This window comes from Rhyacophila brunnea, unplaced genomic scaffold (genome assembly GCF_057557595.1).
Source record: "Rhyacophila brunnea isolate RB1 unplaced genomic scaffold, BYU_Rbru_1.0 scaffold_4, whole genome shotgun sequence".
Classification (NCBI taxonomy): Eukaryota; Metazoa; Arthropoda; class Insecta; order Trichoptera; family Rhyacophilidae; genus Rhyacophila; species Rhyacophila brunnea.
In genome coordinates this window covers 33,956,293-33,979,872 of record NW_028233068.1, presented here as the reverse complement: position 1 = coordinate 33,979,872, position 23,580 = coordinate 33,956,293, and the positions used below count along the sequence as shown (strand labels likewise).

The 23,580-nt window shown below is 28.8% G+C and overlaps 1 protein-coding gene across 1 annotated transcript in view; it reads right to left on the bottom strand.

Annotated features, from left to right (window-relative positions):
- Positions 1–22,920, bottom strand: part of LOC147067288 (uncharacterized) — an 82,519-nt gene extending 59,599 nt beyond the window's left edge. Inside the window, exons 1-2 of the mRNA XM_085954424.1 lie at positions 22,869–22,920; positions 9,026–9,504 (exon numbers count right to left, since the gene is read on the bottom strand). Coding sequence (XP_085810550.1) covers positions 9,026–9,270 — 245 coding nt within the window. The 5' untranslated portion in view covers positions 9,271–9,504; positions 22,869–22,920. The remainder of the gene's footprint in view (positions 1–9,025; positions 9,505–22,868) is intronic.
- Between the last annotated feature and the right edge of the window lie 660 nt (positions 22,921–23,580).

The window sequence follows — 23,580 nt, the reverse complement described above, 5'->3', positions numbered from 1 at the left end:
TACCATTGACTCACATTATATCAAAATAGAGGGATCTATCTTATATAATTATATAAAGATAAATGAGGGTATTAGTTCCAAAGTCGGCAAAGGTAATTCCATTATTAAAAAAAAATGTTTTTCTTGATTCTGGTCTTCTAGGTTGTAACTATAATATCAAGCTCCATTTTTTGGGAAAATAGTATTAAAATATAGGTGGATTGTATAGTCGGTTCTGGTATAGCGTCAAATCATATTTCAGTTGCAAATATGTTAATGGATGAAACTGGTATTGGCATATAATTTTAAAAATACAATTAGGAAACCGTACTAAAATATAATTATAAATATGTTGTTATTTATATAATTTGATCAGGAATAATTATTATTATTACCCACCACCCCTACTATATTTTGTTTACTGACTGGTACCTATATAATATATTATCAGCCATCGTCACGTAACTGAATAACTCAATTGGTAATTACCAATCTCTTAAACCAATACCATAATACGTATAGTATTGTAATGGTGTATTATATTCTAAAGGTATACACATACAAAACGTTACAGAACTACTGGTATAAATCGATAATGAATCTTTGTCTAGTAGAAAGGTGGGTACATTGTAGCCAATAAATTTAACACTGGAAAAAAGTTTTCCATTTTTTTCGCTAGACATTTTTGCAATCAATGAAACAGGTTATGATTGATATTAAATAGCTTTTGGCTAGTTTATGGCTCTTTATTTTTTTGTTAAGTACATTTATTTTTATATTTATTAACATGTTGTGCATTCATTTTAAAATGTATAATTAAAATCGGGTTAGTTTTAAACGATGCGAAGAATTATTATTTACATATATTTAGACTTAGAGTTAGTAGAGCTATGACTATTCATGTAATCAGTAAAACGCTGTTTTGCCAAAGTAATATTATGACAGCTGAACTAACGGAAAATAGATTTTTTTTATTCATTTATAGTTACACATAATGGCGAAGATATAATAATACTGCATTGTAGTTAAACAATACACCCATTTTTTAGTTATTATTGCAATAAAATCATTGCAATTCTGTCACATTACGATTTGTCATTTAATTACCCAATGACATATTGACAATAGAGGAAGACGCTGGATTGAATCTTCGTGATTACTACGAGTGCAGCCCCAATGAACTTAGATAGAACTTCGTATAGATAGCAAACACAGAAGAAAAAAGATAGAGTGTGGAAAATATAATAACTATTTGTACTTAGGTATATCTATATTAACTCATTCCCTGCTGACTAGATAATGATTTTTTTATTACCACCTTTAAAATGCACGTTAATTACATCGATCGGCCGCCTGGTCATTACGCGCCAGGTGCGTCTTCAACATCCAAAGTATTAATTATCAATATTATATTATATTACAGCAAACAGAACTGGACCGAAGTAATTCAATAATACTACCACACGAGCAATTTTTAAATTATTTAGATTTTATAATATTACTAATAGACAATATTAATTAAGTATCTGAGAAAACTTTTAATTTGAATAATTAGAATTCATATATATTTTTAATATTAGCTATATATTATGAAAGTTATGAGATGTTATTCAAATTTATTATGGCTGGTCAAATAATGAATTTTCTAAAAATGATTATAGTAATGACTAATGTCGATTTCTAAATAATTCAAGTCGAATCATGTTTTAATAAGTGCTGTAATTATACCACATATACTGACTACATTGACCACCTGCCTTTCAATAAATAATCTGTTAATACTGAGATATCAAAATAATTGAAAATATTGGCCTGGATGTTAAGCAAACCACCATCAAATTATAATGGAATGGCATAAATTTATTATCCAATCTGTAGGGTCAACAAATAGTAGGTGATTATTTATGGTGTCTACGACCAGTAACGGGTTAAATGTTTTAAAAAAATGCGTGGGTTCCCTCTCATATTAATACTATTATTATGATTGTAATTTATTATAGAAACTCGAGATACAAATAACACGGAATAAACAAGACTGTCAAATTATTTCATCACCGGAGTTCTTTTGGAGCGGATTTTTCTCTCCTTCGATAACATTATACACAGCTCAGTTTCCGGTCGCAAAACGATATTTCGACATATTTGTCAGCGGTTTTGTAATCAAATAATAATAATGTATTCTTAGAATGATGCATTTTTGGTACACAAAATGAGAATATTGCATTGTGAAAAAATCTGATTCATACACAGGTTTTTTTATCATTATCGTTTTATTATGTAAAAGAAAGATTTTACAGAAATTACTATTATTGTCACTCAATTATTAATTATGTTGAATAATTATTGGTAGATTTAGAATGAACTTACATTTTTAAATTTCCGCCAGTGATATTTAACCTGGCTTGGTTGGAGGAACAATTGAAATATTTGAAAAATCTTAACACGTCCTGACACCCACCTCTTAACTTTAAGAAGGGAAAATAATACAAAGATTGTTATGTTATCTAATATAATAATCTGTACTTCTTAGTCGGTATATTGGAAGGAAGTATTTGTTTAAAATTAGTTAAGTACAAACTTTGTCCCTAAAGTATAACATATTTCAGAGCAAATTAATCAAAAAGCAAATAATATATTAATCACAGATGGCTACACATTATTTTGGATAAACGATATACTAGATCTCAGGTTCAGATATTTAATTCAGGGTATATTTTTATACGTATGAGTTTCTAATCAATCTAAAATTTTAAATTAATTAATTATTTTAATTAGGTATATGTCACGTAAAACTTCGATAATTTAAAAATAGTTTTAACTCAATTACACAAACTGTGATAGGTTATGTAGGTATAATTTCTGTTTTTTTTTATATTTAAGTTTTAAAATTATAGGTATTTAAAACATCTTCTGTAGACGGTTATTGGCTAAAAAAGGTTAATAAAATAAAACTAATTAATTCGTTCAATATATAATCTTTATCTAAGTTATTATAACATTAAAATTAAAATTTCACGCCATTAATTTTTGGCTCTTATTTTAAATGGGGCAAGTAAATAGAATAAATATATTTGAATATACTATTTTTAGGATAAAATATGTGTATTTAAATTGTATTTTAACTATTTGGTCAATAGTACCTAAGTAGGTACAGAGGGTTTATAAATAATAAATAAATGGAAACTCGGAAGTATCGAAGATCACGAATAACAACTTATCATTAGCCTTATGTTGTCTAACAATATAATCTATATATCTACATAGGTACTGATGATTCCCTTAATTACTGGTAAAGCATCAAAGCATAGGTGTGTACAGGTTAATATGTTTTTTTAGTTATATACTTAAACCAAAACATTAATTAACAGCATTGCATAAAATCAACAAACACACATATTACAACACCTTTATGTAAAAATATCTAATTCTGACACCGGTTTTTTCATTTAATACTTTAAAAAAATGCTCGTAAGGTCAAAGGAGACTTCAACGCATAGCCGACTGTATAACTCACGCGCGAAACCCATGCCCTAATCAATCACGTATTACGATTATTACAAACACAGCTATGTATGTATTTATTATTGGTAACCCACTGTTTAATATACCGTAATAATGTAAATAGGCGTCTCGAGATGAAACAGAATAATCAGGTGTAGTCAATGGAAACGTAATCAACGCTGGTACTATATTTTTGATGGATTAAAAATAATCAAACTGTATACTATCTTCCATGTTTGCAGTGTGGTCTATAAAAAAATGAATGACTCAATATATTATATGTTTGTTTTCATTTAGCCTTCTTGCTAATAACTATAACGTCTATCAAATAGATATATTAAGAAATCATGGTTGTTTCCGTTTTCTGAGTAAAATATAGTTGTATGAGATAGATTTCTATTATTTGGTTATTACTACGTCATGTAACTGGATAAGGTACTATATATTATGGATTTTTGTCTATGATTTGTTTGAGTTTGTATGAATTATTTATATAGGTAGGTAATATTTGTGAAGCTGGATGGAGTGTATTTAAATGCTTGAATAAAATATTTTGTAAGTGGTCTCTCATTATTTGCAAAGTGTGAAATTGTAATCAATGTGCTTTCGTAGTAACACAATATGGATAAAAAACGTGAGGCTTAAATTCTATAAAGAACAAAAAACTAAGTGTAACATAACACGGTATAGATAAAAATAATATCCATGTTGTGTATAGCTTGTAGTGATCGAAAAATAATTACATCCGAAGTAGATATGGACAGAAGATATCATATGAAAGACAAATCATCACTACATAAATCGTATCACCTAGTAGTGCTCAAGATATACTGAAGTAATCAAGAGAGATGACCAAGAGTTCTCTGGATTGATGGAATTATTAAATTTAATGGAAGTAGGTATGCAGTAATGCATGCGTAAGAACTGAAAAGAATAATAGTAAGAAAATCTCTAAGTTTTATGGCTTGTGGCCCTGTCAGCGAAATCCATTATTCAAACCGGTATATCTGGTCGTTACAACTGATAAAGCACATTATTCTGAGCAACGTTTGCCCTCAGATAATCGGATTCCTTTTGACATTTTTAGAGCGGCGCTTGTATTCATACACCTTCATACACATACACTACACTTCATTATAACATATCTCTTGAGAATGGCATCTGCAACGAGCTCGAAACATTGAGGAAAGAAGGTAGAAGTACACATGGTGAAAATCCAGAAAACTATAATTACGATAAGTACACTTTTGTCGAAAAAATACTTAATTATTGAATTTTGTTTTCGGCGTTCAAAATACACATGCTATTAAAATTTGATAAGTCTAAGATTATCGAAAACACCGACAGATACCATTTTAGTATAAAATAACTGAATTTAGTATTATTATGTAGTTTTTTGTCAATCCTGTAAAGTTTACATTTTGGGAGTTATACATGGACATGTATATAGGAACATAATATTAAATAATGTTCGGAAACAATTTTGTCACAATCTTGGTCTGGAGCCTACACTAGATAATAATATATCAATATCTGCACTAGCCAAAATACATGCAATAGATTTAAAGAAAGCTATCGAATTACACATGAAGCGAAATAACTGTAGTCTCAAAAAAAGTAGCCCAGTATATTATGAGGAAATAAGGAAATTTTAATCTAAAGTTTTCCTTAATGAAACTGGTTCAAATACTAATTATATTAATACTCTCGGTTGGATAATCTAGGCACGTAATATTATAGCATGAAACAGCTCTTGGAGAAAAAAATGGATAACGAAATCTCAGACATATATTATTAAAGCACATATTATATCAATTTGAGTTTATTTAGATGCTACAATTCGTATAATTTCTGGCCACTTTGGTATGTGAGTTGGTGAAGCGAAGTCAAAATGTTATTTTACCGTTACTATCGGCAATAACGTTCGATATTGCTCAGACAGAGCGACCAAAGGGCAATGCTAGATAATATCAATAAAACCGAATTTATTGTATTTAAAAACAGTTATTACCATTAGGTATATTATTAATTGCATCTAACTGTTGTCTAACCAATGTCTCTCGTTTCAGTTATAGTATATAATTATTGTGGAATGTCATTTAATTTAACCGATTTCGAGTAAATTAATTATCGAAAATCTTCAAACCGTAGAACGAAACTTATAGTGAATCCCGAACATTCTTAGTTTGTTTTGTTCAATTCAACTTTTGTTTATTCAACGAATAATTCACAAGATTTGGGAATGTAACATTTTATTTGAAAGTTTTTTTGACCATGTCCGATCCTAAGAAGATCATATGGGCCTCCACGGAGTAGAGTTTAGTACTAATAAATTTAAATTAAATTTAATAAGTTTTTACGAGAAATGGATGTTAGCCACTTACTCAACCTATTAGATCCAGACTCCAAACTCACATTGAAAAACAATATGTATCTCCTGGATTAGATGCTGGAACCCATTATAAACCGATGCATTACCTGTTCTGCCATCTTCTTATCGGTAGTCGTAGATCATACATAATTTTAAAACACAATAGAAACATACATACTAGAAAAAATCTTGAAAAAAACTGACGTCAGAACGACCGGAATCCGGTCAATATGCTTTACCAATTGAGACACATGTGTCCTACCTAATTACGACGAAATTAATTTTTAGTCGTACAATTGAAGCGCTTTACAATTAATTATAGTTAATTATTTTGTCTGTGTTCTCGATATTTTAGTATTAATTTAGGTACTTGCACCTGCTAATAATTAAATTTGATAATCTATTTTTTATAGATATTACATTTAATACAAATTCAAGTAAAAGCTTACTTAATAAAATAATTTATATTGAATACAAACAACCTACATATTATTATAAGTACATAAGTATTAAAAATGGGCTGACGATATGTCAGTTTTGCAATGTGTGTAATTAAGTTTGGTTGTCTCGTTATAAAATAGTTATCTCTATCTGAATTTTCTATTTATATGTCATAATTAATAAAAACAATACGTGTTTTTACTAAAAGTAAGTGGATAATTCCTAATATAAATACACAGTTGCATAGTTAATGTTTTTTTCGTAGACACACAAGGATTTGCAAAAGCTATAATTTAATTCGGATTCGCATACTCAAGAAGAATAACGTAGGTGTTACAAAATGCATTGGCCACAATAGTAATAGTTTAATCACCTTGGTGAGACGAGACTAACGACTCTTTGAATACCTACTTTACCCACCATCTTTACTAACATATCAGGTCATGATTTATATTATATTTTATTGGGTAAACGGAAATTTGCCAATACAACCTGTTTTCACAAGCTTAGATTCCATCAATTTACTCGGGAAATGAGATTTAAGGTGATAAAATATTAAATTATTTTATGATGTAATGTTTTATTAAGATTGTATTTATCTGACTTATTTTTAATTTTAGTATAATTAATATCCAGCAGAAATTATGAATAAGGTCATACTTATTATAAAATAAATACTTCATATTAATTGAGTCAGCATTTACTTTCCTACAGCTTACAACATATTGATTTTTTTAATAGATTATTATAAATTGTAACCTGAGAAAATTAAATTAATTATTTTTAATTTGTATGTTTTCGGAGTAAGTAATGAGGGAGGGAGATCATTCCGTCTCATTCTATTCAGTCTTGATAGTGGCGTTATAACCAAAATATCGACTTAAAAGCATGCTGTAGAATTTAATATACCTACCTAATTTATATCATTGATTTTTTCTAGTGGTTCTATATTTCTCTGATGTGTTTTCAAATTATAGATGTTTAATAAAGAATGTCACATTCTTAAATCTTATGATTTGTTCGTTAAATACCCAAAATATTTATAAATTATATTATTATTACAACGTTTTTATTAGCTCGTATTCTTATTTGTCAGGTGGTTGTTTGTCCGGTACAAATCTTTCAATCAATTTTTAACTAACTTCCCGACTAGCTAAACATTTGAAACTTTTAGAATATGTCAGAACACGGTGCCAATGCATTCTTTTAATACTTTTAGCCATCTTTAAGCAGAATTGAATTCATTTTAAGTTAATTCTGTTTTCTGTAATTTATACGTGCGTTACTATGGAAATCAAAATGAAATGTCAAAATGACATTTCAGTATTCTATATTATTTGTTTTTTTTTTATTTACTTCATATCAAGTAGGTACAAGTTTGAGAATATTGAGCATAATAATTCAACAGAAAATTAAAAAAACGTTGTACATAAAAAGTTTTTTTTATCTTGTAATTATTTTTGTAAATAGCTCGTAGATAAATATAAGGTACTAATATGTCTTGAGAACGACATTTTTCACAGGTAATTAAAAGTATTTTTTATTTGCTCCTACGGATACATTATACCATAAATAAATCATGAATTTCACTATCGGATGGTATATAGGCCAATATTATTAATATGTACCAGTACGTTGTATATTATTATATAATGTAAGTATATTATAAGCAACCTATGCGGCTAAAACTGAGGTGATTGGACTGTGCCACGGGAGATTTAAAAATGCCCGGCTAATAAAAATGGGAAACGGTAGTGTTGGGTCGTTCAATTGAAAAAAAAATTGGAAAAGGTTATGACTGCCAAGGGTTGATATGCCATATATATGAATATGTTATCGGTATATTACTAATTTTTAACATTTTCAAGTAGTTTTGGAAATACTGGAGAAATAAATATATTATTTATACCCTACTCTTCTTGTAAATTTATACAATCAAAGTCAATTATGAGATCTTAGCTGGTTTTCTTACCTACGTGATATTTGGTCATGTCAATGGAATCTATCATACGCAATATATTGCTTTTAATATTTCTTTCTCCATTTTCAAAATTATAATATTTCCTGCAAAATTATAATATTTTTGCTATATATTTTACCATGATTAAAAAACTATAGTAGACTTCTATAATTATTAAAATACGGTTGGAAATTTTGCGTGAGTCACTAAAAAATTCAACTGCGTTTAACCCTTTAAACTTGAAATATTTCGCATATGAATGATAAAATTATCACAGTTTGGGAAACAAAAATATTCCAACATTAAAAATAAATTATAATATAATATCAATTACAATCAAACATAATAGATATACCGGAATCATCCAATAGTGGCACCATGGTTATGGCAAAACCGATTTGCAGTTTGGTGTTATTTTATAACATTGAAACAGGTATTGTAGCAAACAATACTAATACAACTGCGAATCACTTTTTTTGTATCCATGGTGATACGAGTATTGTTGAATGAATCCAATAAATATGTCTAATAAGAATTAATCCACCTAATTTAACAAATATTAGTATATAATTCACAGATAATATAAGTATCAGTGTGGGAATCTATCAGTGGATTGAGTACTAACTGTATATTATTTTGTTTCATTTCAAGTAATGATGTCTATCAATAATAATAATAACAGTCTTATTTTAAAACTTGTTTGTATGATGAAACATTAACAAAGAAAACAATTATTAAAGAACGTGTTGCATCTAACATTTTAAAATGCTTACCTATTAAACAATGTTTCCAATAGATGCGCTGAATGTGGTAACGCCTCAGCCAAGAGGTCAATCGGAAGTTCAGATGCCACTCCTTGCAAAACAGCTGGTCCAAGCCTTGAAAGCAGCGCCGCAGCCTCTCTGAACTGCCTCCCTTCTGATAACAAAAGCACTCTTCTCAGAGCGAGACGTGGAGATGTGTAAGTGTTCTTTTCTCGCTCCCGCTCCTTTCTGATTCGTTCTCGGCTTTCGTTCATCTTAAGTCTTATGTAAGTTTTTTTTATATTAACACTCGGAATAAACGAAAAACGATATTACGAATCACCTTTCAAAAGTCACTCAGTTTAGCGTGGTCATTATTATTTTATTTCATAACGATGTAACAAAATCTTCCACTTTGTAATTGATATGTAACAAACATCGCAGTGTCATTACAATAGTTTTTTTTACACGCACTGTCACATCATTTTATTTACGATGTAGTCCAAGATCTGAAAAAATAACAATACATTATTAACAATTATTATGTACTTACACATTAATTAAAAATATTTATAGAGTTTTTTTATTGTTATCTTAAATATTTTTTTATATAAATTCTCATATTTGAATTGTACATATTTTTCCAGTATTTTTTTTTTCTAGATAACGAACGTTAACTTTTAATACAATTTATATAAGAAAGTACCACAGTGCTGCGTGGCGTGAAGAGGTGTATAATAAATACACATGGACAAAAATCGAAACAATGGGATAAAGGAATACACACCGAATAGCAGTGTAATAGAATTTTCGAAAACTCTTAAATCGAAATAGTCAGTGCAGATAATATAATTATGCTAGTCTTCAGTGGCAGGCTTAGAGACTTAAAAGCCCAAGGCACTGACTGATTTTGAAGCCCTTGTGATAAAAAAATAAAATATAAACTACCAACGTACCTAGTAAAAATAACAATGTATTTATTCCATGTCTAATTACTATTGAAGATGACAGTGGTAGCACACAATATTATTTTTTTAATGTACGTAATACATAGGTATCTATTTGTATGGGTGTGTTAGTTTCAGGGACTTTGTTATGCTTTGAGTAGTATTTTATACTCAATTGTGTGACTGGTTTGAACCGTTTCGAGGCTTCCTCTTAAATCTTCCCATGAATCGATTGCGTCAACTGTAAAATTGTCGTTTTTAGTCATCAAGTAACATTCAAGCGGTAGAAAACATAGACCTAGAAAATGCTGGATCGTCGAAATAATTTTGTCCTATGGAAGTACGTCGAAACGCCACGCAAATCTGAGAAAAATGAAATCAGTTTTAAAAGGCCTTCAACTTGCAGTGGATTGATTCGGGCTAATTATAAAATATTCTAGTAGGCCTACGTGATGTTTCATTGTATTATGTACGACTCATTATAGCTAAGAGTAAAAATTACAAGTTTGTCAACATTTTGGTATAAATTTATGCTGATAGATTGTTATGTCAGCGAAATCAATGCAAATGATCTTTGATAATATACATAACTGGATAATGAAAAGCGACATTATAAATAGGTAATAAAAATCGTTGTAAAGCCTAAATGATATAATATGTTGCCTTAAAAGTAAAAGGAATTTCGCGAACATAACAATATAATGAATATTGGAATTGGTTTCCAGCTTAAATAAATTTGCATGGTTTTTCGGTTTGAAAAATACATACTAATACATGAATATCGGTAGGTAACGATTTAAAATATTAAAATTTCAAACAATTTAGAGTAGCAATATGTAGAGGGAGTGTTATTGAATTGGTGACCATGGAAATATTTATATTATAATTTTGGTTAACTCGTAGCTATTGTACTATTATTTATAGTCACGATCTTTTGCTTAATTGCTGTATGAAATACACGTTATTGTGATTTATTTAATTGTTCAAATAAAATAAAATATCGGCGGATATTTTAACATTATTTTTGACTGATTTGAGTGAAGTTACAATTGTATTGAAGCGATTGCAGTTGTTATGATATCGATAGCAGTGTATACAAATGCAGTGACAATTAATTTGCTGACAATTTAATCATTGGTTTTAGTCACCCTTTTTAGTTTTAATTTCACATATTTAGGATCTGTCTAAATAAGAAATGTCGTCTTTAATGTCTTTGATACGTCCATATTAAACATCAAAATTGACATTATAATTATAGAAAAAAACTTTGTTCCTTATCTGTATTTTCTAATCATTTGATTTTACCGACGACTAATTAATATAATATTATAGATACAAATTTTGATGATTTGATAAAATGCTATCTAATATAGTTAACAAGTGGTTATTTAAGTTATATGATTATGGAAATTATAGAATCGTACAATTAAATTAGTCTTGGTTCTACTGATAAAGAAGAATTTCGATTAGATAAATTAATAAATTCGCTAGTAAGTTGAGCATGACAGAGATAAGCTTTTGTATTTTTTGGCCACACTTATAGTTACCGGACAAAGAGGGCTTGAAAGGATTCTGACTCGCTGGAATGATCAATTGTATGTTGCAAAATCCAGTATTTACCTATGATACTAAGAGATGTGAGTGCCCAAAGAGTTGGAATGAATTTTATTATTAAAGGGAGAATGAGGAATGTTACTATCAGTTGAGGTCGCAATCCTCAGTATTGCTATAAACTACTATAAAGACAAAAAATTTACGTTTTTATTCAACCGAAAGTTAGAGGTTAGATCGCAATATAGAAATACGCATATAAATAAAACCACATATACCAACGCAATGTAATATATTGTCAGAAATAAAAATTAATAAAAAAACCGATCTATACAAAAGTATACCCGTAAGCTATATCTAACCATTTTAATATCGTGAATGTTTTATACCACATATGGCAAAAATTGGGTATAGATCATTGTTAAATAATTATATTTTTATTAAAGGCACACTTTATGTATGTAGGTGCATACGATTTAAAAAGCTTAATAAAATTAATGGCAGTAATCATTTTTGAAAGACCTCAGAAACATAGGTATTAGATTAAATACTAGAAAAATGTCGGACCAAGTGGGATTCCAGCTCATATTTTTGACTGTTTGGGTAATTGCACTTATCCACATTAAGTGTGTAGGAAATGTGTGAGTTTGAATCACATCCGGTCCATTTTTTGCAGGTTTTTTCTAATATAATATATATTTATATTTCTGTGGTTTTTCAAAACGATGTAAAAGTATTCTGATAAGACGTCAGCCATACAAATTTCAGTACAGACCATAGAGCATAGACTAATATAATAATATGCACTTAAAACTAAAAGAAAGTTAATTGAACATATTTGGGGAGATATTTATACAGCAAAATCACGTAGCTAATAACTGCACTGTTGTATTATAATATATTTAATTGAATGTATTAAATTTATGATGAACTATATTTTTATTAACTAGTGTGGCGTGTTGTTTATTGAATTGAGCACATAACTGAAATATTGTTGGTGTGAATATAATCCAGTTAATATTTCCACAAAAGTGGTCAACCGACTTTTTATGACGACAAATTTATTATTTTTCGGAATGCTCTGATTTCTGCGGAATTCCGTTTCAATCATTGACTATAAGTTTTTTAAACTTGCCGCGGTTGCTCCTAGACCTACAAACACAAAGGCGTTCGTTTTGGATCGGTAATTATTTTTTTGTTTTTCTGACAATTTTAGATTGCGGTTGAAATTATTTCCACGTACTTACGATGCATTCTATTGAATGATTCCAATATGTACATATTAATAAAATTGAAATAGCATTATTTACTTACAATAGAACTTCAGTTTACAATACATGGAATAGATTTGTATTGAAATAATATAATATCATCGGAATCTGGGAAGTTGCGGGTTCAAATTCGGCGTTTGGAAAATAAAATTTATATGCTGTTTTTATCATTTACAGTGTATTGGATTTGAGTAAATGCCACCCATTTTTCGTAAAAAAATGTTATCTTCTTAATCTGATTATTAATTCCCACATTTAAAAAAAAGGTGATAGCTAGTTCGACTATAGCATTATTATAAGCCTTGATAATGGAAGGGGGGACATGCTCGTCGAAGGTAAAAATTGAGTTTTTATTGTATTTTCAAACCATGATCCTGGACACTCCTGAAACGTTGTAGATAATATATTTATAAAATTTTGAAGCCTTATTATCCTTTATAGTTATTTTAAACATTTGATGACTGCATAAAGTATTTTTGTTACATAAAATAGTATTCTTTTAAACCTCTCGCTCTAATGTTTTAGAATATAGTCATATTTCGGTACATAACTGTGCAGTGGTGTTAAGATTTTTTACGTTTATTAATTTTTAAACGCATTTATGAAACCATTAGTATAATTTATTACGAGATAATTTTTGTAAAATATTCACGATAAAATAATATATTGATAATCTCTGTGATCCCAAATTTGACAAGAATTAGGCATTTTATTATTCAAAAAATCGGCAAGATTAACACATTTGAAGATGATTCTAAAGATACTTATTATAAGCTATGTCTTTGACGATTCAAGTGTGATAAACATCTTATGAATAATGATTGTTTTATAATAATTATTGACCTAAGAATAAGGTAGGTTTTTTTTGAAATACGCCATTTTTTTTGTCATTCCCTAGAGGTTAAGCTACCACATATGGCCGTAGCCATAAATTGACAAACTATAATTAAAGTAGGAAGTAAAATTATGTTAACGCGCGTATTTGAACATGTACCTAACCGAATTTTTTTTTATTTTTTTTTAAACGGTACATGTTCAAACACGCGCGTTAATATCATTTTACTCCCTACTTCAATTATAGTTTGTCAATTTATGGCTACGGCCGTATGTTGTAACTTAACCACTGAGGAATGACAAAAGAAATGGCGTATTTCAAAAAAACACTACCTTATTCTTAGGTCAATAATTATTATAAAGCAATCATTATTCATAAGATGTTTATCACACTTGAATGGTCAAAGACATAGCTTATAATAAGTATCTTTAGAATTATCTTCAAATGTGTTAATCTTGCCGATTTTTTGAATAATATAATGCCTAATTCTTGTCAAATTTGGGATCACAGAGATTATCAATATAATTTTTAATCGTGAATATTTTACAAAAATTATCTCGTAATAAATTATATTAATGGTTTCATAAATGCGTTTAAAAATTAATAAACGTAAAAAATCTTAACACCACTGCACAGTTATGTACCGAAATATGACTATATTCTAAAACATTAGAGCGAGAGGTTTAAAAGAATACTATTTTATGTAACAAAAATACTTTATGCAGTCATCAAATATTTAAAATAACTATAAAGGATAATAAGGCTTCAAAATTATATAAATAAATTATCTACAACGTTTCAGGAGTGTCCAGGATCATGGTTTGAAAATACAATAAAAACTCAATTTTGACCTTCGACGAGCACGTGGGCCGTTAATGATTTTTTATCTTTCCATTAATCCTTTATTTATGCAATATTAATTATTTTTTCTGACTGTCATAATGCATGTTCCCGATTTATATGTTAATACGGGAAGAAAACTTCGATACAGGATTCTAGTTTTAAATTAATTATACTGAAATAATTTACGTCTTATCAATGCACTGCCTAGAAATATATTTATTTTCTATAGTTGCATGAACTGAAATGTATTTTTTCGCGGATAATAATTTATAATAAGTATCCAATGTTCTTAAGTATAAACTGTAATTATACAATAAAATTTACTTTAATCCCAAAAATGATTCGAATTTTACTATAATTGTGTATGTCTAGAGATAATATTATATATTCAAAAATATGTATATGATCGGAATGCTTCAATAAAACGGTCTCAAAATTTTTATAGCGTTTTTCACCTGAATCGAGGTGCTGACAAAATGGGCAATAGGTAGTTAATGATTTATTGTTAAATAATCTTGTGGCTACTAAATAATGTTCACCTGCTTTTGTAAAATCTGTCGGAAATGTTAGAAAGTTTTAATAAATCAGTCAAATTATTAAGTATGTCCAAAAAGTGCCGCTACATTAACACAGTTAATAATTATTATAAAATGTGATAAGTGCACGGTCTTATACTGCTAAAGGAATTTAATGAATCTACATTTGAGTCGCTTAGAATCATAACTCACATATTGCAATTTTGTCGTTTTTTAGTTAAATATGCCAAGTGATTCTAAATGAATTAATCTATATACCGAAAAATAGTTGAGTATTAAAAGTCAATTTAAACCATGTGAAAATCGTTGACGAAATTCATTGTTGGTGTAATATGTTGTATATTTCAAAGAATAGAGTTTTGTCACCAACGCCTTTCTAACCAATCGGGGAGCTCTATTTCTCATAGTATGCTGTATGTCTGCAACGTTAGGAGTATTAGGTATATATATTTAAAAAAAAAAAGTTATTCGACTCTCTCACTCATTAATATTCTAGGGAGTTCAATACTGTTCTTCTAATTACAAAAAATAGTGCTCTGTTGGTTTTTAGCGATTATCTCAAAACTTGATTTTTGGAATATGTGAGTTATGATTCTAAGCGACTCATTTTAATTCTTTAGATAATAATAATCATTTCTCATTAATTTAAGTGACATTTTAAAAATTCATTAGAAATGATTATTTTATTGTGCGCGGAGTTAGTTCACCTTATTTCTTTAAGTATTACGATTTCATTTGCTTTTATTTCAAGTCATCAAAAAAAAAAACTGAAAATTACTATCAAATCAGAATAAGGTGTAGATTAAGATACGTATTTTCTGGAAAAAGGATATGCGGAAAACAATAAATTATGATGAATTCGTCTTTAATATTGTTATTTTACGATACCTGCTCTTAGACTTATATTATACCGAGAACAGTTAGTCTTCTGGGAAATTTTCTTGGATAATAAAAATAACATTGTTCTGGCAAAAATACACCTGTTTAAGCATATTTAAAGCATTAACATGTGAGAGAGGTGCTGGTTGTTAGTTGAATGAACTTGCGATTTGAAGATTAACATATTATTTTTCTACATTTTTGGAAGAGACGTGGGAAAATATTTTGGCTTTATTGACGAGTTAAAATATAATAAGTGTATTAAAATAAAGCGTGCGAAAAAGACAGTCATTTATTATTGTCGCTTATTCAGTAAACTAATTAAAAAACAAACACCATAACACTATAATTAACCGTGATAAAGACTATGAAATTCTGTATGTTTTTAAGATACAACAAAAATATTTTATATTGAAAATCTTATCTCTGATTTAAAAAATATGTATTTTGGTATAAATCGTATAGATCTTTTTATGACTACCATTATAATATGGAATATATAAAAGATGAAATACGTTATTAGAGGGATCCATAAGTCATTCCAGATTGTCATACTCCTGATGATGACAATGATAATTTTGATTTGGGTAGGTACCATAATAAGATGAATCGTACATATTATTATTATTCTTTATTACAAGTTAACTAATTATCTACTATTAATTATGGTAGGTTAAAAATAACTATAATGACATTATGTTTGAGGCTTTTATGATACATATTGGGAAATTTACTATTTGTTTATTTGAATGATACCTGTTGTTGATATAATCAGCTTGATCTAATAATGTCACAATACAATTTATCTAACAAAAAACAGCTTATCTTTTTTACCGTAAAAGTTTTGCGGTAAGACTTGCCTAGTGAATGAACAAAAATGGTATACTTTATAATAGGTAAGAATTCACAATTTTATTTTAATATGAACTTTTATAACCTTTGTAATGTCAAACATAATAACTTTAAATTGTAATTGATTAATAGTGCTTCAAAGGCAATATAGTTAAATTTAGTTTAATTAAACGCTATAAAAATTATGTAAAAAAAATTGAATAACAATGTATGCATACTGAAACATGATTTTCGAAATAATTACTAAATAACATAATTTCGAAAAAAAGCTTTGCGAAATCGCTAACATCAAAAATTCATTTAATTGATATTATGTTAATTTATTTTACTCAGGATGTCGAGTAGTGGAGTATATTCGTGATCGGTTTACAAGTAATCTGACAAAATTCGTTTCCAACGGTACATTTCGAATAAACATTTAACTTGTTAGTTCACATACAGGCTGCTCTTGAGCTTTCGTGTCCTTTTAAATTTAACCGCTGTGGGTTGTTCAACATGTTTCAATAATACTAATATTTTGTTCGTGATATTTATGATTTGGAGATTCTGCATTTTTTAGATACAAATTTATGATTATATTATACAAAAAATATCTATTATTTATTATTCAACAAGTATAAACGTTCTTTAACACGACATGTAGGTATTATACAACATATTATACTTTGTCAAGTACCAAATTTACTTCCGTATTTATAGCATTACTAAAAATAATTAATACATATTATTTTATCTTAAACATACTAAAATTAGACGTATACGTCTTGATAAAGTTTTTTTAAATGTTTAATGAAACTCTAGTCATATTACAGGAATTTTAAATGTGGTAAATTGAAAGTTTTTCATTGAAATAAGCAACGAGGTTTTAAAATATAACTTATCATATTATCCGTATCTATACAAAGAAACTTCTTATAACACATAAAATAAATATTGTTATTTATTACACTTTTTAAATAAATAAACTGAGCAGGTAATTTTACCGAATAAGAAATGTAAATTACGATTTACACTTCAAAAAATAAGCCAACCATTGTAAATGTTTTTCATTATGTGTTTCACAATAAGTTATTGTTGTTTTTTTTTTGCTAATTTTATTCTTATTATTATTTTTATTTTAAATTTTTATTATTTTAAAAGCCCACTTATTTTAACGAAAGTGTTTTAGGTTTAGATAAATAAACACTCACCTACTAGATTGTTATATTAGTACCTACATAACGTTATAGGGTAGTTTCAATTAAGCATGTCCTGTAATATATATTATGATTAATCTTATTTCAGCTAAAAACTAGAAAAATCACTGTAATAATATGTGAATTATAATTATAGTTTAATTATATGATTTTTTAGGAAAATTCAGATGTCATTGATGAAATAATAATTACATGTCCATTAGCCAATTAGTCCAATTATGTTATAATTGGTGAGGTATATTATTATTTTATATATCAGTACTTACATAATTAATTCCAATTATCAAATAATACGGCCTTGTTAATAATCATTGAAATATGAAGAATATTGAGGAAATCATATTCATGTAATCCACTTTTGTAGTTTAAATAAACAAGAATATGAAGTTATAAGTCTGTCAAATATGATCATCCCCAAACAACTTTGTACCAGAGTCGGCCGCAGGCAAAACAAGAAATTAGGTAGACGGTCGAAATTTACATTCCGTTCCTGTCAGCCTTATACAAAATTTATTACTCACTATATAAATTTGGTTAACTTGTTTATATGGTACATCAGTTTAATCAATAAAACGAAATTCATGAATATTCGCGATAAAACAAATATACAATATTAAATTTTTTTTTTTTAATTATTACTATCGAGATAAATCTAATTAAAGTAATCAAGATATATAATATTGATCTGTGCATAGTGGAAGTATCTATCAAACAAATTTATGATGATATTTCATTGATAGTGACTTCAACGATCATCTTGATTCAAAATAATTAGGATTTTAATTTTTTTTGTATAATATGACAGCAGCGGCTAAGTGAACGATTATAATACATCGAACGAAAGAATAACAACGTACTTATAACAATCCAGTGGTCACTATATTATAGTTTGCCTGCAGTGTCTTCTCTATATAATATCTAGTAATGCCAAGGAACGTGTGCTGATTTTTCGTTACCTTAATAGATTAATAAGAAAGTATCTTAGTAATCTTTGTAATGAAATTGATATTTCTTATAACTTCAATATGTGGCGTTATGTTCATATAAATATAAGTTACCATTACTTCCCAATAATTTCATAATATTTAAAACTGTTGTTAGTTTATTATGTTTAAAATTAATATTATTACCTATTTACGACGGTGAGCACGAAGGATATTATTATATCGATTGAAAATGAGGCAAGTTGTAGTATGCCGACTGCATTGTCTGTCATTGTAGTGTTACGAATCAACCGTTATGAAAAAAATCTACAATAACGTTTTCCGATTTTCTCTGTGATTATGACGCTCGGATTAGTTTGAACTTAGTGGTATTTTTGTATATAACCACACATATATTTATTTACTATATCGGGTCTAGGACGATTTGGCACCGCGAACTGGCCTCCGGCGATTGGCCTCCGGTAATTGGCCGCCGGTACAATCGAACGCCGGGCTAATTGGACGCCGACCCAATTCGACGCCGACCCAATTGGCCTCCGGGAGGATTGGACGCCGCACAGTTGAATTAAATGCGCAAAGGAATAGACGTACGTTACGATTTGTTGGAGTAAATAAGCAAGTCAGTTTAATATGCTTCTATCTTCTCAGTAGTTGTACCTTATACATTTCGCGCTTGACACATTTTTAATATAGATTGAGAATAATTATTATGCCTTATGATGTTTATTAAAAGAAAATAATTCTTCTCTCGCTAAAACTTAAAGCTGTGCATAATCAATTAATTTATTGTCTATACATGGGTACTTATTTATATTTACAACAAATATTAAAAATAATGTTAGATGTTAGAATGAAAATAACATTATATTTCAGCGTTTTATCGACTTAATATTATAATAAAGCTTAAACATGTATATTGTTATGCATAAATGCGTATTTTAAGATAGTATGAAATTACAAACAAAATATTAAGTAAGTTATCTGCTAAGTATAAATGTTTCAGTAGTTTGATTGATAAACTACTTAAATACTGGGTGCCGGACGAAATCCCGAAGGCCGAAATTATGGTATTCAACAAGATTTATTAGACAATAAAGTAATTGTCAGTTTCATTTTCAGTAATTGTTATTGTAATAACATTAAAGTTTATTCCTTTCGATCGTGTCTGACTTGTGTGTCATAAACTTAAAGTCAGTTCCAGTCGAGCGGCATTTTTTATGTCACCTTGGTCATGAAACAACGCAACGGTGGTTCAATTATATCTGTCTGTGACCAAAAACAGTGTTGTACCAGGCATAGTCAATATTATAAGATGTATTTTTCAGAAGCTTTTTAAACGAATGGAATTTTAAGTATAAAACCGTTGTTTTGAGTAAGCTATGACATTTTTTTATGATTTGTGGTTTTACGATATAAATATATTATAATAATATATTGTTGAATAATTTATTTTACGGAAAATTGAATGTGATTCATTTGTTAAAGCCGATTGAATGACGATGTAGATGTGAGACAGAAACGGTTAAAGAAAAGATGTTGTTATGGATAATAGGTCGTCTTTTAAGTTCTACATTATTTATTACATTGAGTTTTGATTGACTATAATTTGTACGTTGAATCTACCTATATTATTATATGCTATATACCAAAGTAAAGTTGTGGACAGTAAAGATGTAAGCCTATTGGTAAAATATGACAATACCTACTGAAGGAAGACTAATACGATACGCAGTTATGACCCAATTCAGATGTTAATTTATATAAATAAACATTATAAATTATACGTTCAAAATATGACATGAAGCATACAAAGAAAAATTCGTAAAAAATGAACAGTGATTACAATACGATATGTAAGGATAATAAAGTACACAAAATGAGTTAAAATATACTATTTTAAGATTTGATGTGACATCTAAGCTCTCCCTCACGTATTCGAAGATATTCCAAGCGATTCAGTTAAACACCGTTATTGCTCTCCCAATTGGCATCATAAATGAAAAGTTAGTTCTGTACCTTGTAAGAACAAACAGCCTATGCTCCCGATTTATTAAATAACCGACAAAAATCATTTCAAAAGGCAGTTAGTTAATCTTCCTTTACAATAAGTTAGAAATGGGGCGACGAGTTAGTAGTCAGCAGTGTAAAACTAAAACGTATTTATCCATTGTTAAGTTGTTAACGTACGAGTACCTACAGATGTATCTGGGTCTGAACTAGGTATTAGAAAAAAACAGATAAAACGTATAAGCAATCATTAAGATATTTTGGTAACTTTCTTTCTATCAAAATTAATAGAAAAAAACGTTTTTCTCCAAAATACAATCAACAGTTAACACGCACGATATTTCACTTACAAAGTGATAGAATTAACTCTCAACTAGATTAATGAATAATAAATACTTAATGGTGCGTTAAACGATTCTAAAAAAATGCTCATAGAACTGATCGGTAATAGTAATATAACTATTATTTCTAGATAGTTTAAAATGAATTTAATATGCCAGCATGTGAGCAGGTGCGTGTTTATAGTCACGATGAAAGTAGATATTATACGCCTAGAAAATAATTCCATGTCATTCAGAGACGTGATTATTGTCATAAATTATGATTGTCTCTCATGCTCTTTCTTACCTTACCATATAAGTTAGGTGGACTCACGGTCAAGGGCGACAAGCAGAGAAAGAATTTTATTTATCTCGTAAATTCTGAAACCATTCTAAGTGGAAAAACTTCTTTTAACGGCTTTCCTAACAGAATGACTTTGTAAAAAAATAGTCCCACGTTAAATGCGTAGGTTTTTATTTATTTGATCAAAATGTTTTACTAAAGCTCTCTAATAATAAAAATAATATAGATATTAGGTTGGTATTTAAGCACACTATTATTGTCATCGAACTATAAATAGTCATTGAAGATTAATCTGTACTAATGAAGTGTTTCTTAAATTGTGTGTTAAAAACACATTTTAATAAAATATTAATTGGTTTATCCATATACCCCGGTAATATATATTTCTTGAAATGGGTATGAGCATGGCCCCCATAATAGAGGGGGGTTGCCAGGGCCCTAGCCTGGGGCCCCGGCTTGGCGGTCGGCCGAATAAGTGAGATAAACACACCACAAATTTGCTCTGCTAGTAACGAAAAGTCACCTGTGGCACTATTTTCATCCTATAATATTAACAATTAAAATTGTGTAGTTGTGTGATGAATTTTTTGAATATTATGTATCGAAACTAGACAATTTAAGTAAATAATACAAAAAATCGCTTCAAATATACTGATAAACATTAATTTTTCCTCAAACACCGTCTAGAAAATGTCACACTGTGTTTAACATTAATGATAGGTAGAGGGGCCCGCCTCAGGATGTGGGGGCCATAGGTATGAGCATGTTGTAAGTTTGAGAAACTGATATTTAACAAATTACCACGTCATGTTAATAATAGGTTCATTGTATGATTATTTATTTATATTTCTTGAGGTAATCACCATACAATAGTAATTACAAATGCAGTTTATCAGAAATGTCATGTATTCTTAATTCATGATTTTTCTCATAATTGGAATTAAAAATAAAAAAAATTTTCCGATGCTGGTGCAATGAAATAAAAATAAAGCAAATCTACGATGAGGATAGATTATCGTTGGGTTTGTTAAAAGTTTATCGACTATCGATTGATTGTATTGATTCAATCTTTATTTAATGGATTAAATAATATTGATAATAACTACAAACAATTATTTAGTTTGGGCACATGGAAGTAGTAAATATTGTAATGAAAATATATTAATTGGGAAAGTATTATAATATATCCTTTACTTAATAATACATTTTTTTCAGATATTATACTCAGTCATGCCCGTATATGCATTCAGTTTTAGCTATGTTATTGGTTATTTAATTTTCTACTCATAATCGTTAAAAACTAAATTAAATTTTAAACAGTGACGTAAAATATTTTGTTATTCCATGTCATTTTCAAATAATTAATTAAATATGACGTTATGACTTACTATCAAATTATTCCCAATATAAATGCGCTTCTGTAACAATCCAAATTATGAACCACTGTATTGTTTATAATATTAGTATCACTAAAACATTGAAATATACTATTTAAATGTTTTATTCACATTGTCTTTATAAAGTTTCTTTTTTAAGTGTAAGATTTCAAAACAAAACAACATCCGACGCACGTGCAATTTTCGCGCATTCACCTGCCTGCCGCCAGGTAAATAAAATGCACCGGTGATCAAAAATAATCCGCGGTGTAACTGTTTGTATGGGTAGCAGCGATCAGTACGCGGGCTCGGCATGGACTGGCGGAGGATGGGCAGAGCACAATGCCGCGGCAAGAAAGGTGCGCGGGTCGACTCCGAGAAAGGTAGATGCTTCGACAGGTGTGGCGCAGTGGAAAGGGCAATGCACTCGGTGAGAAAAGAGCTGGGTTCGAGATAATTTTTATTATTATGTTTGTTTATTTAATTAGGCGCCGATGCTATATGAAAACATTTCGAGATATTTTTCCATTTTTGAAAAAATAAATTCAAACTGTCTTCATCAAAGAGGTTTAAAATATCTTGGATTTTTGTCTACAAATTACAGTCCTGATTAATCTGAATGATTTAAATATTTACCGGAAAAATTTAATGCTCAACTATAATCCGGATAATCCAAAGAAAAAATTGCGGATACCCGAGGTGCAATAATAATACTTTTAAAATG